Source organism: Mangifera indica, chromosome 8 (genome assembly GCF_011075055.1).
Source record: "Mangifera indica cultivar Alphonso chromosome 8, CATAS_Mindica_2.1, whole genome shotgun sequence".
Classification (NCBI taxonomy): Eukaryota; Viridiplantae; Streptophyta; class Magnoliopsida; order Sapindales; family Anacardiaceae; genus Mangifera; species Mangifera indica.
The window spans coordinates 5,988,982-6,005,668 of record NC_058144.1 but is presented as its reverse complement, the minus strand read 5'-3'; the positions used below and the strand labels follow the sequence as shown (position 1 = coordinate 6,005,668).

The 16,687-nt window shown below is 31.6% G+C and overlaps 2 protein-coding genes across 2 annotated transcripts; one reads left to right on the top strand and one right to left on the bottom strand.

Moving 5' to 3' along the window:
- The first annotated feature begins 277 nt into the window (after window positions 1–277).
- On the top strand, window positions 278–1,266 carry LOC123224493 (LOB domain-containing protein 16-like). The gene is made up of 2 exons (XM_044648174.1): window positions 278–678; window positions 855–1,266. Exons 1-2 carry the CDS (start codon window positions 388–390, stop codon window positions 1,182–1,184), a joined length of 621 nt encoding a protein of 206 aa, XP_044504109.1. The 5' UTR covers window positions 278–387; the 3' UTR covers window positions 1,185–1,266.
- Window positions 1,267–6,732: 5,466 nt separating this feature from the next.
- Window positions 6,733–7,534, bottom strand: LOC123222404 (LOB domain-containing protein 29-like). The gene is made up of 2 exons (XM_044645153.1): window positions 7,256–7,534; window positions 6,733–7,152 (listed from the first exon to the last, which is right to left on the bottom strand). Exons 1-2 carry the CDS (start codon window positions 7,532–7,534, stop codon window positions 6,733–6,735), a joined length of 699 nt encoding a protein of 232 aa, XP_044501088.1.
- Window positions 7,535–16,687: the final 9,153 nt, after the last annotated feature.

Below are 16,687 nucleotides of genomic sequence, written 5' to 3'. Positions count from 1 at the left end.
ACTGATACAATAGCATCCATAAAACGACAAGCAACCGCAGTTCCCAGGTGCGGCGTTCGGCGGAAAAAGATTGACATATCAAAACCCCAAAATCAAACTTGGACTATAAAAAATTAAACTTAGAAATAATAAAAGCATAAATAAATGACCCATGTTGTCGTAACCATCAATGCATGCTCCATTAAAAGCCTACAAATAGGCCCTTAATGTCCCCTATTCACACTCCTTATAAGAGGAACCCAACTCTCAGAAGCCCCACTCTCCCCTACCCACGCTCACCTTGAAGTCTTTGATTTATATGCACCATTTCCTAGTGTGCTCGTGTGCCCTTAAATTATTTTCCATTTTTAAGATTCTCTTCTCCTTCTTCTGTCTCTTAATTATCATATGGCATCGTCTGGGAATAGCAGTGGCTCTCCTTGTGGTGCATGTAAATTTCTCAGGCGAAAATGCGCATCAGATTGTATTTTTGCACCTTATTTTTGCTCCGAACAAGGCCCTGCACGGTTCGCTGCCATTCATAAAGTTTTTGGTGCCAGTAATGTGTCTAAATTGTTGTTGCATGTTCCTGTGGCTGATCGTTATGAGGCTGTTGTCACAATTGCCTATGAAGCTCAGGCTCGGATTAGAGATCCTGTTTATGGTTGTGTTGCACACATCTTCGCCTTGCAACAACAGGTAATTACTCAAATTTTCAACCAAATCTAGTTATTTTATCTCTGAAAAATATTTCTCATATATTATCAGTAATCTTTTTCTGCTTTGAGTTCTAAAAATATTTCTCACATATTAAGTTATTTTTCTGCTTTCATTGATGTTAGATTCTGGCTACTGAACCTCTAATGTTTTTGTAGGTGGCAATTTTGCAAGCTCAATTGATGCAACTGAAGGCTCAACTGGGTCAGAATAGAATGGATCCGAGGAACATGGAGAATCAATATTGGCTGGGAAACACAGGGGGGGTGTCATCGTTTCCTGCTAATTATCCAACTTACATGAATTCAATATCGCCACAAAGCTCATTCGAATCAGCAGATCGCAACAACGATGGGATGAATATGCAAGAAATAGAGAGCTGCAGAGAAGAATTTTCATTTCAAGCTTTTGCAAATAAGAAGAGGCCGTGTAATAGTACTGATTTGGGTGAGCTTCAAGCACTTGCTCTTAGAATGATGAGAAATTAATTTCAATAATGTTTCTTCCTGAAAATGATGCTCCCCAAATTATGTATATACTCAGACTATCCAAAACTTTAGTATAATTTGATAAAGCCTAATAATGGCATTTCCCTTTTTTTTTTTTTTTGCCCAAATTAATCAAACTTGTAAATAAGCTACCTGTCTATCTCTACTACCCTATATAATTTACTAGGTGGGTGGGTTAACTTTCTTGAAGTAGATAATGTTTTTATATACTGGGTTACAATTATTTACCACGGAAATTATTAATCTGGGTTGGGTTGCTAGCTTACTTTTTGAAGATAAATTCTTATAGAATTTACTGAAGAACAATAATGGAGACACCCATTCACATTTTAAAATATAAAAGGCATTGGAATTTGAATTGTTTCTATATTCTTTAATATCAAATTCAATGATAACTCAAATACATACAAAATTGAACCTTATTGTGTCTTTTCCTAAGTGGAGATGATATTATAACATTAATTAAACTAATAAGGGCTATAATTAATTAAGAATAATATTGGCTCTATTATATTATATATCTTCATAGTTAAGACGATTGAATTAAGCTTTGCCCTTAAGTTGCTTCCAACAAAGTCTAGATCCAAGATGCATGCTAGAGTACTTGGAACAGATTATGAGATTTTGATGTGCTTGATGGGGTGCTATCATTGCAATTAAAGGCAAATGCATCGATATATGTTTGAGATGAGTATTTAATTTAGCTAGGGTGTTGTATGTTCTAATAAGTAGGTTCACCTAACATCAACAGCCTTGCAATTTTAATAACTATGCCCCAATAAAAATGTATTCATTTATATAGACAAAATGTCCCCCTGATTGAATGCAGTGGACTATGTCATGAGTTAGTAGCTAGCTTTCTCTACATTAGCTAACCCAAAATATAATTTTGTTTGGTTCTCCAAATCCTACCCTTATAATATGTTTCATATTAACTGGGTAGATTCAATTATTTAGTAGCATCTCCCAAAGAGGAAAATCATGTATGTCTGTCTCTGTGTGTGTGTTATGTGTACCCATTTTTTATACACAATTTGTATACACAGTGATGTGTCATCATGTAATTAGGTGATTTTAAAATATGTGTTATCATATGATAAAGAAACATTCAATCACATGATAACACCTCATCTGTGTATACAAATTATGTATCAAAAAGAGGTACACATAATTTTATTGTATATATATATTGAAAGCTTAACTAATTTTAATATTTAGCAATTTGAACAAAACACAATACAACATTATTATTATTATTAACTAATCCTTGTAGATCACACATATGATTGAGTTAGCATGACTAAAGAATGGATTCAGATTTTGGATGGAAAAAAAAGTCTAAAATTCTCATCATTTTTGTTTCAAAAAGAAAGAAAGAACAAGAGGGTGTTTTAAAGTCATCTGCCTCATCAAACTATATTAAAATCAATCACCTCAACTGAAGAAAGGTGTTTTTTTTTGTTTGTCCTGATAATCAAATTTTCAATTTTAGATTATATGTATGATCAATTAAAAGTTCACGCATAAGAATATCTAGATTAGGGGTAGATTAGATTTGAGTTGAACACATTTTAGAATAAGTAATACTATACATATTCATTTTAAGTACACAAATGTATACACACTTATACGTGTCATCATATGATTGAATGTTATTTTATCTTTAATTCAATATCACTGAATCACATAATAACACATATAAATATGTACATATTTATGTACTTAAAATGGGTACATATAATTTTATTAACTAGTTTGAGTTCAGATAAAAAATATAATATTATACTTAAACACAAACTCAAACTTAGTCAAGATGATGAATAAAATCACCAAAAGTCATTAGTAGTGTGAACATGTTAGAGAGATTAATAGACTCATCAATAAGATGAATATTTATCAGATAAACAAATAAATCGATCTTAAATTGAACTATCAAATAAGAATCTTAACTTGAAATTAACTCGTTTGAGCCTCAGATCAAATCTACAACTAATATAAACCACACACAACTATTTAAAACAGTCGATTAAGCATGTAAATTTTTATCTTGTTTTTATTTTATACTACCGAATGTTGTATGTAAAACTCATAATTAAAATAGTTTAAGTGCTTTGGACAGTAGTGTATGACTATGACAAACAAATTAAATTATGTAAGTTGTTTGAAACATAAATATTCATAAAAGGTATTCAATAGTAAAGTAAGCTCTTCGAGCCCATGACCATGACATATAAAGGCAATCAAGCGGCAGTGACCCACTTTCATATGAAAAGAAAGTAACACAAAATAAGATTTATAAATGTGTTTGGTATATTCCTCCATTAATTGAACCTGGAAAGTAAATTATGCCACAGAACATTAAATAAACAGACAATAAGTATTGCCAATGCCATGGCTGTTCTTAAAGGAGGAGAGCACCGCACAGTCACTTTAATTCCCACCTTATAACTCCTTTTAATGAATGAAGAAGAAAACAAAAGTGCAAAGAAATGTTTGAATGTTCTAACAGAATAATTTTGACCATTACCTTTACATGTACAAATCTACATACATTTCAATTAGAGCCGTTCCAATGTGGGACCGTTCAAGTAAGTAACTGCCCTGGTTTAACATTTATAAATAACAAAAACCATGAGGCTTGACCATTTAAACGAAGGATCCTTCAGCTTTTGCTGTTTCGGTTTCTGACATGTTACGTTAAAAAATTAAGGTTGTAAATTACCAGGAACTCGAATGTTTTTGTTTTGACTGAAAATTTACACCCAAATAATTCAGAATTGAAGAGATCGCTTCTGTTGCACATATGGATTCACGACACTGGGCCAGAGATACCAGTAATGAAACCGGGCTAAAGTATACAGTAATGGTGAGTAACATGACAACAATAAAGTGATGAAGTGATTTTAATAAATTATATAATTTTATTCCAAAAAATAATAATATTACCGTATAAATAAATTATATAATTTAGTTTAATATAATAATATTTAATTAAGTGATTTTAAAATAAAAATAAATAAATAATCACATAACTCAATTATAAATTATTACTTTAAATAGTATGAATAAGTTTGTACACTTTATTTATTCCATAAAGTAATTTCATTTTTTTATATATTAAGCATCTCTTGGAATCCTGCAAAGATGGTCCAAAACAGCTGTTCATACAGCAAACAATAACACATTCTTTGCCTTATTATTTTTTTTCATTTTAAGCTTAAATAAAGTAGTAATACATGTAAAGTTTCACTAACTACTATCAAAAGCAGATGGCTTCTAGTAATTAATGAAATACAAGGCATTTGAACAGGGCAGATGGTGTGGTCAAACAGTCAAATAACCGTTTTGTTATATCTTGTGCATTTTACTTGTGAAATTTATGTATAATCAAGAATGCAAGAAGTGGGATTTGACTCACACATGATAGTCTACATGTGAAGATCCTAAATATAATAAAGCATATATGATAAGATAATAAAAAGTGCAAGTTTTTAAGCAAGACTCTTCCATTTTGAATGTTGAATTTGAAACACTAGTGGGTCTTAAATGTCATCCAATCACAAAGAAGGTATATTTGCAAATTCAAGTGTCCTCTTATAATTGTAATTAATATATATCTTCTGTCTGCATATGGAGTGTTCAATGCGAATTAAAGGGGCTTCTTCCGTGTTCTTATATGGAGAATTTTCAATCCAAAAAGCAATTAGACCACCAACGCATCTTGCACATATGTATGGATTCCTTCAAGATCTTGTTTGAGAATTTGGGGAAAGATTAATAAGATATTACAAAATTTGTCCGAATGTTTCGTATTGCATAGACATACATGAAATATGCAATGTGTTGCGCTACATATATTCTTCACAAAGTCCATTTTACTGGAAAACCATTTTCATCAACAATATAATCAATTTATACTTGATTAAGACTAAAAAACGAAATGTAATGTTATGTGTACAGACTTTTGAGTATATAATTGAATATATAAATAATGTGTTATCATATAATTAGATGTTATTTTATTTTTAATTCAAAATTATTTAATCATATCATAACACGTTATCTAAATACCCAATAGTATACTCAAAAGTGTATACACATAGTTGTAGAAAACAATGGGAGTTTCTTTTGCAGCTAAAGCAAAATCACACAGCCAAAAGATTCAATGAATAAGTGACAATAAGTTACATCTTGTGGAGAAAGAATTAAGAACAACTGCATGCAGTGGGTTCAAAAAATATTGTCAGCACCTCAAGCAAATCATCTTGCACTAAAGATGATATATATAACTCTACCACAAATTGCAAGTTTACACAGAAGCAGCTAGCAGCTAAACCTTTGAATGAAGCTGTTTCTTAATCACAATCAGAGGTATCTTAATTAGGATAGTAATCAGTAAAAGACATATATTAACAAAGTTATTATCGCTGATCACATATGTTGAGCTCAAATATATTAAACTCCGGAGAAGAGAGGTTTGGATTGTGAAATAAAGTGTGAACTAAAATAGGTTTTTTCTTTTTGGACAGTGTGCTTTCAGACTTCGGTTACAATAAACAAGAAGCAATCAACAAACCTTGGAAACAGAAGCAGTACTGCAAGAATTATAAACAACCAAACTCGTGGAAGAAGCCTTGGGTTTTCCCCCGCGTGAACTATCTATTAAAGAAAGCTCTTCTGTGTCTTCTAGGGATCTCTCACGCTCACAAATATATATAGTTCATGAAGCTAGCTGATCGAGGTTGTACTAATCATATATTTTTGGTCCGTACATGAAAGGCAACTAGGAGATCGTACTTGATAAGATTACCTTGAAATTATCTCACCATTTTTAATCCCCTCACCAGATAGAGAATGATTTTATATGCGCAGTGACCATGACTCTCTACAACCACAAGCAAAACTGCAGAACAAAATGTAGAGTCATGCATGCTACCAATATAAAATATAAGCAAAAGATCTAATTGCACCACTATGTAATCTAGTAAAGAAAATCTCATGAACATCATAATCTTATCAGAGAAAAAGGGAGTTTTCAGATCACTTGACCAGGTTTATGAATATCTTGATAAGTTATAGATTTGTATAGATCTTATGCTTTTAGACTTGATGCCAATATTCACTTGGACCAAATGAGGTGATTTTTTCAACCAGCCTAAATAGACTTTTTGAACTGAAATTAAGTATCAAAATCAAACTAGGTGGAACTCTATTCATTAGGTCAAAATTTTTAGATACTCTTGACTAGAACCATAAACAAATAAAATTAGCTTGAATAAAACCAGAGTTTTATTTAGCTTTGATAGAAAATCACACTATTATTCTACTAATATCCAAGGTTACACTAGAAAAGAAAACAAGAATAGGGTGAATTTTAGGGTTTCTGAATTATCAACATTTCTAGGGTTCCTAGGCTTTATTTATGGTAACAAAAGTGCTTGTCTCAAACTATGCAGCATCAATATTTCAAAATTGACAAAGTGGTCTTCACCAATTAGATGTTTCTGGCGCTGAAGCCCATCTCTCCTTAAGAATTCTGAGTATAACCAAAGGCCACTGATTGAAGATCATTAGTGTCTTGGAAATTCCATTGCCGGTTGTCTGTTTGCATGTCAAGTGTACTCATGGATCGAGAACCTTCTCCGAAGCTAGCAAATGAGGCATCTTCTCCTGAAATGACTGAATTTTCATAATTTCCAAAAGAGTTTGAATTCAAATTGAATCCAGCATCACAGTATGGATTTGTTGTGGAATCATTGTTGAGGTTTGGATTGAATTGTGTCCCCATGTTTGAATTCTCTTGGTGAAACCAACTGTAAATATCTTGTGGGTGAGTGGGAAGCTTTCCATAATATTTGTCATTAGGGTTCGGAGCAGCAGAGCCCTTGAGAAAACTTTGAGATGCTTGTTCCTTCAGTGAAGCAAGTTGTGCCTGTAGATTCACAACCTACAAGATTTGGGGAAAAAAATTGCTCCATCAATAATTTTAAAGTTACTGAATTAGGGTTTCATCCAACAATTACAAATTACAAGAGAAAAGGGAAACAAACCTGCTGTTGGAGAGCGAAAATATGCGAAACGCAGCCGTAAATGGGATCTTGAAGCCTAGCTTGAGCTTCATATGAGATTGTGACTGCAGCTTCACAACGATCATTGACAGGGAGATGAGCAAGGAGCTTTGATACATTGCTTGCACCAAAAACCTTGTGGATTGCTGCAAAATGGGTGGCGCCTTGTTCATGGCAAAAATAAGGTGCAAAAACACAACCTTTCAGACATTTTCTCCTCAAGAATTTGCAGGCTCCACAAGGAGAACCAGAACCTGTCATTTTGATATATATCTTTTAGGGATATTGGTGGGTTTTGCTCTCTCAGCGTTATGCAATGGCATTATCGCCAAGTTTATAAATACCAGAAGAAGAGGAAGGTGGCTATATAATAATGAATACTTAATTCCCTTAGGTCTCCTTAATGGGCTACAAATTTCATTATTTATTTCTTTGAAAACCCTCTTCCATCCCTTCATAATAAATTTTTATACACTCATATAAGATTCCATTCCTTTTACAACAAAATAACTAAGCATAAACCAAACCCATTTACGTTTGCTTGATCATTGGGTCTTTTTTAACTCATTTTTTGAATGTGTTAATTCGTTCTTACTGATCATATACTGCAACTACTAATAGTTAGTTCATCTAACATATTGTGCGATCAAACTTTTACCTAAAAAAATTTACAAGAGCTGCACAAAAAGAAGTAACTAATTATATGAGACATATCATCTACTTGCAAGATGATTTATAGTGCATGTAAAAGTACTTATATAAACAGTAAAAAGGACAAACCTTGTTTGTTTCATAATTTGCTAAGTCAAATTTTATCTTTATCTTCTATTGTTACAGAAAACAATCATTTCTTACCATTGTGAGATATCATTATTATTTCTTATTTCAATGAGATAACACAACTTATGCAATCCTCAATCAATTTAAGTGATACTTTTCTATCTTCCTCTAGCAAATCAACCATACCACCCAAAGTTAATATACGTACTCAATTGACCAAAGTTATTAGTATTGACTTCTGTAAAATGAAAGAATCAGTTCCCCAATTGAAAGCAAAAAGATTTTATGAAATGGTTAGAAGATATGCATGATTTTAAGGTATCATAAATAATAATATTTGAAATATTTAAACAATTAACTGAATTTCTTTAAGAAGAAGTATTGTATTGTACATGACAAAAAGAAGGATTCTCCTTCTCCCTCCCATTGTTAGAAGTATTGTATTGTACATGACAAAATAGATTCGACAATTTTATCATACTAACTGAATGAATATTACTGTCTTTTTTAATCATCTAAAAGAGTAACAAGTCATGTATTTTTAACTGTAAAATAAATTATTGTTGCAATTAGACAAAAAAAAAAAAGGAAAAAGATAATCTTGAGAGTGATAGTGTGTGTCAGGAGACTCTAAACATGCTTGAAAAGCTAAAAATATTTTGACTTCAGCAAGAAGATGGTCATGTTAACAAGTTATTACGTACCCATAAGTCAAAAGATGTAGTAACAACTCTGAAAAATAAATCATTGTGTTAAACAACTTTAGATAAATATTTTATTGCATTTTAAATATTTAATGTAACATAACATATATTTTTTAAATATATATTTAATTATTACTATTTAAAGACAAGTTTACTTAAGATAAGACCTATATATAAATTATAACTTATTATAATATGAAGTTTATTCTTATCTATAAGTCACTCAAATTGAGACTAAAATTTTTTATGACTTCATAAATGCTATTACTCTATAAATTATAGGGTCTAGTTCTATCTTTTTATGTAATTACATATTTACTCATTCTTTTTATCCTATAAATACAAGACTTAATAGAAAAAATATAATTGACAATTTGGTGTTTTATACTATTACTCCACAAAATTTCTCTAAAGCAGTCAATAATATAACATTGGACGTAAGCTTCCCAGTAATAAACCAAACCACTTTTAAAATCCTCTTATGTTATTTGTTACTTGCATAAGACTATTACATCTCTAATTTTATGAACTTCTCGTTAGTAGAATTTTTATCATCAACAAAAGTATATTTTCTCTCTTCAAACATGTTTTCTAAATGAATTTAATTAATTTATGCTTAATTGATATAAGGTTTGGAACATTAAGATCCAGGATAATTATGAGATAAGAAAAGAGCCAAGATTTATAAACTCTTGTATATATTATAATTTGAGTAATATTATATGTATTCACTTTAAATATATACTTATATTTGTATTACGTGCTTATATATTACTTTATTTTTAATTTAAAATTAACTAATTATATTATTACATACATAAAGTGTGTATCTAATTAATTTATACGAAGTGGATATACATAATTTTATTGTTATGATTTTTTGTTAAAAATAAGAATTATCATGCATTGTGCACAACCTATTCTGGTCATGACTGAAAGAAATTCGGATTTTGAGTTACTCCCAACTTCGGTTGGTCCAGAAGAAGTGTTCATATTTCATTTCTTTCTTGGTTGACTGCTCTTTTAGGCTTATTTGTTAACTAATATTAGACAAATAAAATTACGTGAGAGACAAAACTGTCTCATGTATATATGAATATTTAGCAGCTGGGTGTGCTTCGGATGCAATTCAGCGTCGAAGAAACACATTCTAAGCGTCTAATTTGATCGTTCTCCCCATAGATCACTTCTTCACATCTTGATGTGACGTTAGGGATAATATTTAACATACATGAATTTTAGCCAGACAAGAAGCGAATATTAAGAACACTGATTTATCATCTTGTCTTCTTGTCTTTATTTATTTATTTTTAAGCTTGAATTTCATAAGTTGACCCCTGTTTGTTACGTTCCATTAAAATAGCTATATGCTCTTCATCTATTAATTTTTGTATAACATGCTATATATTCTTCTGGAGACCCTCCTGGAGGTTAAAGTCCCCTTTTAGTTTATATGTATAATAATTTAAGAAAAAAAAAAAAAAAGCAGTTGTAGTGAATGTGATGTGCTTGGGATCTACAATCAGCAGAATATCCCCGGACAAGCTCTTGTGTGGAGCTTCGATATATTCATGAATCAAAGAACTATTACAAGTGATTGGCTTGGAATTATAATAAAAATGTTGAAAGTTTTACTTCCATATAGAGGTTGTCTTTCGATAGTAAAAAGAGCCAAACTAACTAATCTTGGCAAAATCATTGATATTACGGATTATTTATCACATGGCAATATTTTAAAAATGAGAAACCCATAACAATAGGTGATCTAACAACACCGTCCAACTTGTTACAGGTGAAGAACACTTTTACAGGAGCAGGTTGGAAAATCCCAACATGTGCCTCTTTCATTACTGAAATATACCACTCAAGATGGGGCCGCAGGTTAAGGCAGACAGGTTGGTTAAAAGTAGCTCATCCCTTAAATCCTATAACAAATAGTCAAGTTCATTTAATTACCTATTCACACGCTTCTTCATCAACCGCCCATTACATAAATATATATACGATTAATTCAAAACTACATTTACACTGACAAATTATATGTATGTATGTATGTATGTATGTATGTATGTATGTATATTTATTAATGAATTATTAATAAACCCATTAATTTGTGTCGTGTAGATCTAAAGCCAGTTAAAGTTGACATGTCATTAAGGGCCTCAGAGTATTAAACTAATAACTTAAGAGAAATGACTCACTGGAGTTATTATAATGACACGAGTGCAATTATAAAAATGTTGGAAGTTCATATATGTACACCTCATCGATAATCAAATCAATGACACCTTTGAATAGTTGAATGTTCAATTAATTTTAAGAAATCGATATGAAGTGCAAATGTGTAACATGTCACATGAAATGGTGGAATACTGTTATTGAGTAATATGTCATATATATATATATTTATGTATAATTTTAAACTGATATACAGTACAATGCACAAGTGTTGATGAGTGCAAAAGAACAAAAAACAATAAGTAAAAAAAGAGAGCATATATTCGACAACTGAATGAAACAAAAGATAATGACACTGGAATAGCACACTTGATAAAGGGAAGCATAGAATAGAAGACAGAGAGAGGATTTCTGCAGGATACTCTTAGATTTGTTTAAGTACAGCAGGTCACAGTTTGTCGAGCAATACAGTAGAATTAAGATTAATTAAGTCTTAATTATAATCATTAATCACTTTCAGTCACTTTCTTCTGTCACAAATAGGCACCAGCATGTAGACCTCTCTCAAATGTGCACTTATGACCCACATCGAACCATAATGATGACACCCCAACTTAACTTCTCCCGATGCCTCCGAAAATTAAATTAATAGAAGAAGTAAATTAATTATAGATTAATCTTCTAATCAATGCGGAAAGATGTCTAGTTTTGGCTGTAACTTTTTTATTATATCTTCTGTTTTATACAGCAGCTTATGATTTGTGGAAGCAGCTAATAATACTTAATAAAATTTACAGTACATTTGATTTGAAATTGGTGGATTGAAACAAAATTATACTAATCTTAGTCGAATAGTTTAACTGTGGGCAGACGAAGATTGCATTGTTAATTAAAATTAAGATATTAATTAATTAAAATGGTGAGTGATGACAAGGCTAAGTTAATAGGAGAACACAGTTGAAGTTGGACGAATCATCAGGTGGCAGTCATTAATATTAATTTATTATCCCATCATGAGAAATTGCTTTAGAAATAATCTGTACTTTGTTAGAAATGCAACTTCTTTTATGATTAGTAATTACAGCTAGGGTTTAATATATTTAGGTTATAATTGTTAAAATGAATTATGCTAATTTAGTAATGAGATTTATTACCAATAGGTTTGATTTCGATTTAGGATTTTTTTAAAATTAAAATTCAATTTAATTCAAATTAAATATAATTTTAACATTTCTAATAGGAATTTTCGTCGATGTTGGTAATCCCAAAAATGTTTAATCTCAATAATACATCATATTTACAAACAGACACAAATCTGTGCACCTATGACCATTGGATTTGATCTACTGCCTGGGTATAACTCCTGCAGCTTCTTCTTAAGAACCCTCTACATAGTTGATCTTTTGAGGTCGAAGAGCAAAGTCCATGCCCTTTGTAGATGATGAAACGAAGTCGTCTCCTCCAAACCGCACCTTTTCATTAAACCTGTTAATAGCATCCACTAAACGTCGTCTTCTTTCATTTCTTAATTTCCTTTTCTGTTGTAACAGGCACTTAATTAACTGATGAAGCTGCAGTATATCTGATTGCAAACAACAATCCGCTTGTTGGCAACTCAAGCTTTGAAAAGGAAAGAGTGTTCTTGGGAACAAGAGGGCATATGTTAATTAATTTAAGGAGACTATTAATTTAAAATAATACCAATCACCAACCTCTGAGACAATAATGTAGGAGGGGTTGAACAAATCTTAAAACAGCTCTTCCTTCTAATCGACATTGATAAAATACAATAATAAGCCCTTTTGGTGGTAATATTCAAACCACCTACGGAAGTTCTCTAGATTTGGAATAAATCATGATCAAGTTTATATCTCTATCAATTTTATATAAAGTATCACAAAGATGAACACTAATTTTTTCTTGGAGTTTGACGTTGGATAATCAAATGAAAGACTTGGTCATGTTCATACACCCTTAATTAATTGAAGTTAAGTAATGTTTGAATGTTGTGAACAGAATGCTTGAACTATTTTTGAATGATGTGAAGAGGGAGATGAATACAAGATATAGTTTTGAAGTGTGAGTTATTTTCGGTCGCATATTTATGAACATCTCCAGCAGGCTCACATGACCTCCACTGGATCACCAATTCCACGGACCACTTGAATACTAATTATCTCATATTAATTTGTTAAAGGATATATAAATAAACTTTAAAAGCAGAAATTAATATCACTGCGTAAGCATAATAATTGTTCAAAGTGCGACGCATGTTCACATATGAAAAATGGTGAACAGACAGTCTCTGCAACCGAAATATTTAAGCAGGAGAGAAGATGACTCTCTTTTTTTGCAGTCTCTCAACTTTGAACTCTTTAATAACCAAAAGAAATAAGTCAACCATTCATAAGCTTCTGCTTTCAAAGATTATTTTAACTTAATTGATCTGGGTTGAATGATTTTTTGGGATTCATTAAATTGGAAGATGGCATTTGAAGATCCCCATTTATTTAATAGCCTTCTTTAACCTCAATTATTTAATGATTCTCCGATTATGTGTAAGCTTCATAATAATTGAAAAATCAATAGCAGGATTAGGAGGTTCAACCATAACAAAATAACACAATTCTAGATGTAAATTAACAAATAATAAAATATGAGACATAATGTTGAAATTCCACAGGATTGCGGTGCACGTCAGTGATGCCATGCCGCACGAGTGCCACTATTAATTTACACGTGGGGGTCCCTATCCTATCAGCTATCAACTTGTACTTTAACAATTCTCTTCATACTACACGATAAAATAAGAGTCATATCTCTGGTTCCTTTCAAGTTTTATGGTTTTTAGGGTTTCACATGCAGACAAAATGTCTCTCGGAAAATTATGAAGCTATAGATGACACATCTACACATAGACGGTCTTACTTCAAATTCAAGATATATAAACAAAGGAGTGTATATAGTCGGTCGGTTCAAGGCACCATATATATGCTAGAACAAATTAATTCAAATTCAAGCAAGAATTATGCACTGTTCTTGGAAAAATGCATTAATTATTTTGTAGGTAATAAAATGAATGATGGTAGCATGTATGCGACCAGTCAAGCCGACACCATTGTTGCATATGGGGCCATTGCACGTGTATGGATGATTGCAGATATCTAGGGTTTGCTGGTTTTTTTATATATTAAAAATGATTCCAGTTTTAATTAATTTGTTCCATCTCTAAATCTGAAAGAAACCATAGTTTAATCACAGAATTCCATTTACTCAAGGTATCAAACATTCAATCAATATAATTATAATGTCTTATTGTGACCCACCCATCTTCTCTAGAACGACTAAAATGATAAAACATTTACAGTTTTGATAGCCTAAAGAATGATGAAAACATGCATACTTGAAGTAATATAATATGGTAATTGTTGCCAACTTATTAATTAGCGACTTACCATAGATGTTCAAAGATCAAACTTCAATCCCAACAACACAAATAAGTATGAAAATGGAGTTGCTTCATGATTGAGAAACATTAGCAGAAAACTTCATTGTCAAGAGTGTGTTAATTAATAAATAAATCTTCCTCTCTAATCCGAATAATATGGTGTAATTAGCTGAAACTACATTTATATATAAATATTGAATGTATTTTGAATAGGGAGCAAGTTTTGAAAGTTCAAACATAATATTGGGACTAAATGCAGTCTGACAACATGCTTGTCATTGATTTCAAGAAGATATATAGTGGTTATTGAGAGACATTTTTGTCTTTGTCATATTATGCCCAACCGGTGGAGAGAGTTTTTTTTTCTATATGTTTATGTGACAACTTCGTCTCCGTGTGTATAATCGGGTTGTCTTTGTCTATGTTATTTAGAGTTTTTGGTGTCCATTCTTGAATTCTATCACTGTAAAAATTTAGATAGATTTTTTATAAAAGACAATTCTACTTGTTTTTGATAGATTATATCTTAGAAAAGTGTTCTACGATACGATTGAAGTTATTTTCATATTGTATTATGTTTTTTTTGTATAAATTTTTTGTTATATTTATCTTTTCGATAGAGGTGAGCATAGGTTATTTCCTGGGTTTTCTTGTTTAGAGGCCCGGTCTTCCTTTTCTTTATATATACTTACAAAAAAATAAAGCTAAATGCTAATAAAAGGAGAAATTAATGGAAAAAATTAAAGCCCCACCATCACATGTGTGTGCATGCATATATTCAACATACAGTACAAACTTTCTATGAATTGTCTGGCATTGCATAACTTTAGTTCACCACTTTGCTTTGAAAGTACATTACCTTCCTCCACCAGCTAGAAAAACTGGTACATTATATTAATATTTTTTTAATTACTAAAAAGATTAGACATACTTTGAGGATAATTCATAATGGGTTGGCACTGTTTTCAAAAGTGAAGTCTATCACAAACTCAATATTCTATAAAAATAAGGAAAATGACTATTTCCCACTCAAATTTTAAGTCAGTCTCAAACCTATAATCACAGGAGATGAAAAACCTCAACTCCCACCAATAGCCAAATTGTCGTTCAAAATTTCAGTTAGAGACAGGAGTAAAATAGTTATTTTATCTATCAACTTTAAAATTTTATCATTTCCCCCTCCAGGTTTTAAAAACTAACACTTCAACCCATCCTCAAAGTTTGAAAAGTTTAGATTTCATCCCTACGATTTGCTTCATTCTCTGGCCACCACCGACAGCTAATGCATTTCACTGATCTCTCATCTCTGACTGCAAAGGATGACGAAGGACGACCCTTCGTCGTCCAGATCTGGAAGAACAGACAAAAGACGACTCTTCGTTGTCGCATCTAGACGACACGACGAGCAAGTCATCCTTTGTCGTTTGGGTGGTGCGACGAAGAGATCTCTGTCTCTTCGTCACATCATGCGACGAAGAGATCTCCATCTCTTCGTCGCACCATGCGATGAGGAGATAGAGATTTCTTCATCATATCACCACCATTGCACTAGGAGAAGGAGGAGGCCGAAGATGACGTTGGAAGACGAAATTGAAAAATGAGGGTGAAACTGCTATTTTTGAAAGTTATAGGGGTGATTGAATTTTAAAAATATGGAAACACTAGGTTTGAGGGTGAAAATATTACTTTTCAAAGTTTGAAAACTTTAGATAAAGGTAAAATGTTAGTTTCTAAAACCTGGGGAAAAGGGGAAGTGAAGAGTAATAAATTTTATAACTTTTTAATATAAACAGTAAAATAACTATTTTACCCTTTTCTTTAATAGAAAAAATTAATAGAAGCTTGACTATGGGTGAAAATTGGGGTTTTTCATCTCCCGTAAGTATAAGTTTGAGAATAACCTAAAATTTGGGTGGGAAATAGTCTTGTTCCCATAAAAATATTATATTCATTAGTTCAGAATCAGGCCCCATTCATACACATTCAAAATTAAGCGAGCCCTTTTTTTACTTCTTCCCTTCGAGTTATAAAGGAAATCCAAGAGTCAGCTTAATAAGAAGTATTCATAGATGGGGTGAATTAGGGCAGCCCATGCTCAGCCAGCCCAGTGAAATTATCTGAAGAGCTCTGAAACGAACAAATTTCAAGTTTAAAGCCAATTTTGCCAAACTATTGCTTTGACTAAATCAATCTGTCTATACAAATCATTTCTACAAGTGGGTTATATAAAATTTTTGAAATGCAAGAACTTTATTGTCGAGTTCACTTAAGAAAGGAATATAATTTAAAATAATAAAAAGGTTA

Coding starts and splice junctions, on each gene's coding strand:
- LOC123224493 (XM_044648174.1), top strand. CDS start 388: ATGGCATCGTCTGGGAATAGCAGTGGCTCTCCTTGTGGTGCATGTAAA. Junction 679..854: donor TCTTCGCCTTGCAACAACAG/GTAATTACTCAA, acceptor ATGTTTTTGTAG/GTGGCAATTTTGCAAGCTCA.
- LOC123222404 (XM_044645153.1), bottom strand. CDS start 7,534: ATGACAGGTTCTGGTTCTCCTTGTGGAGCCTGCAAATTCTTGAGGAGA. Junction 7,153..7,255: donor TTTTCGCTCTCCAACAGCAG/GTTTGTTTCCCT, acceptor CAAATCTTGTAG/GTTGTGAATCTACAGGCACA.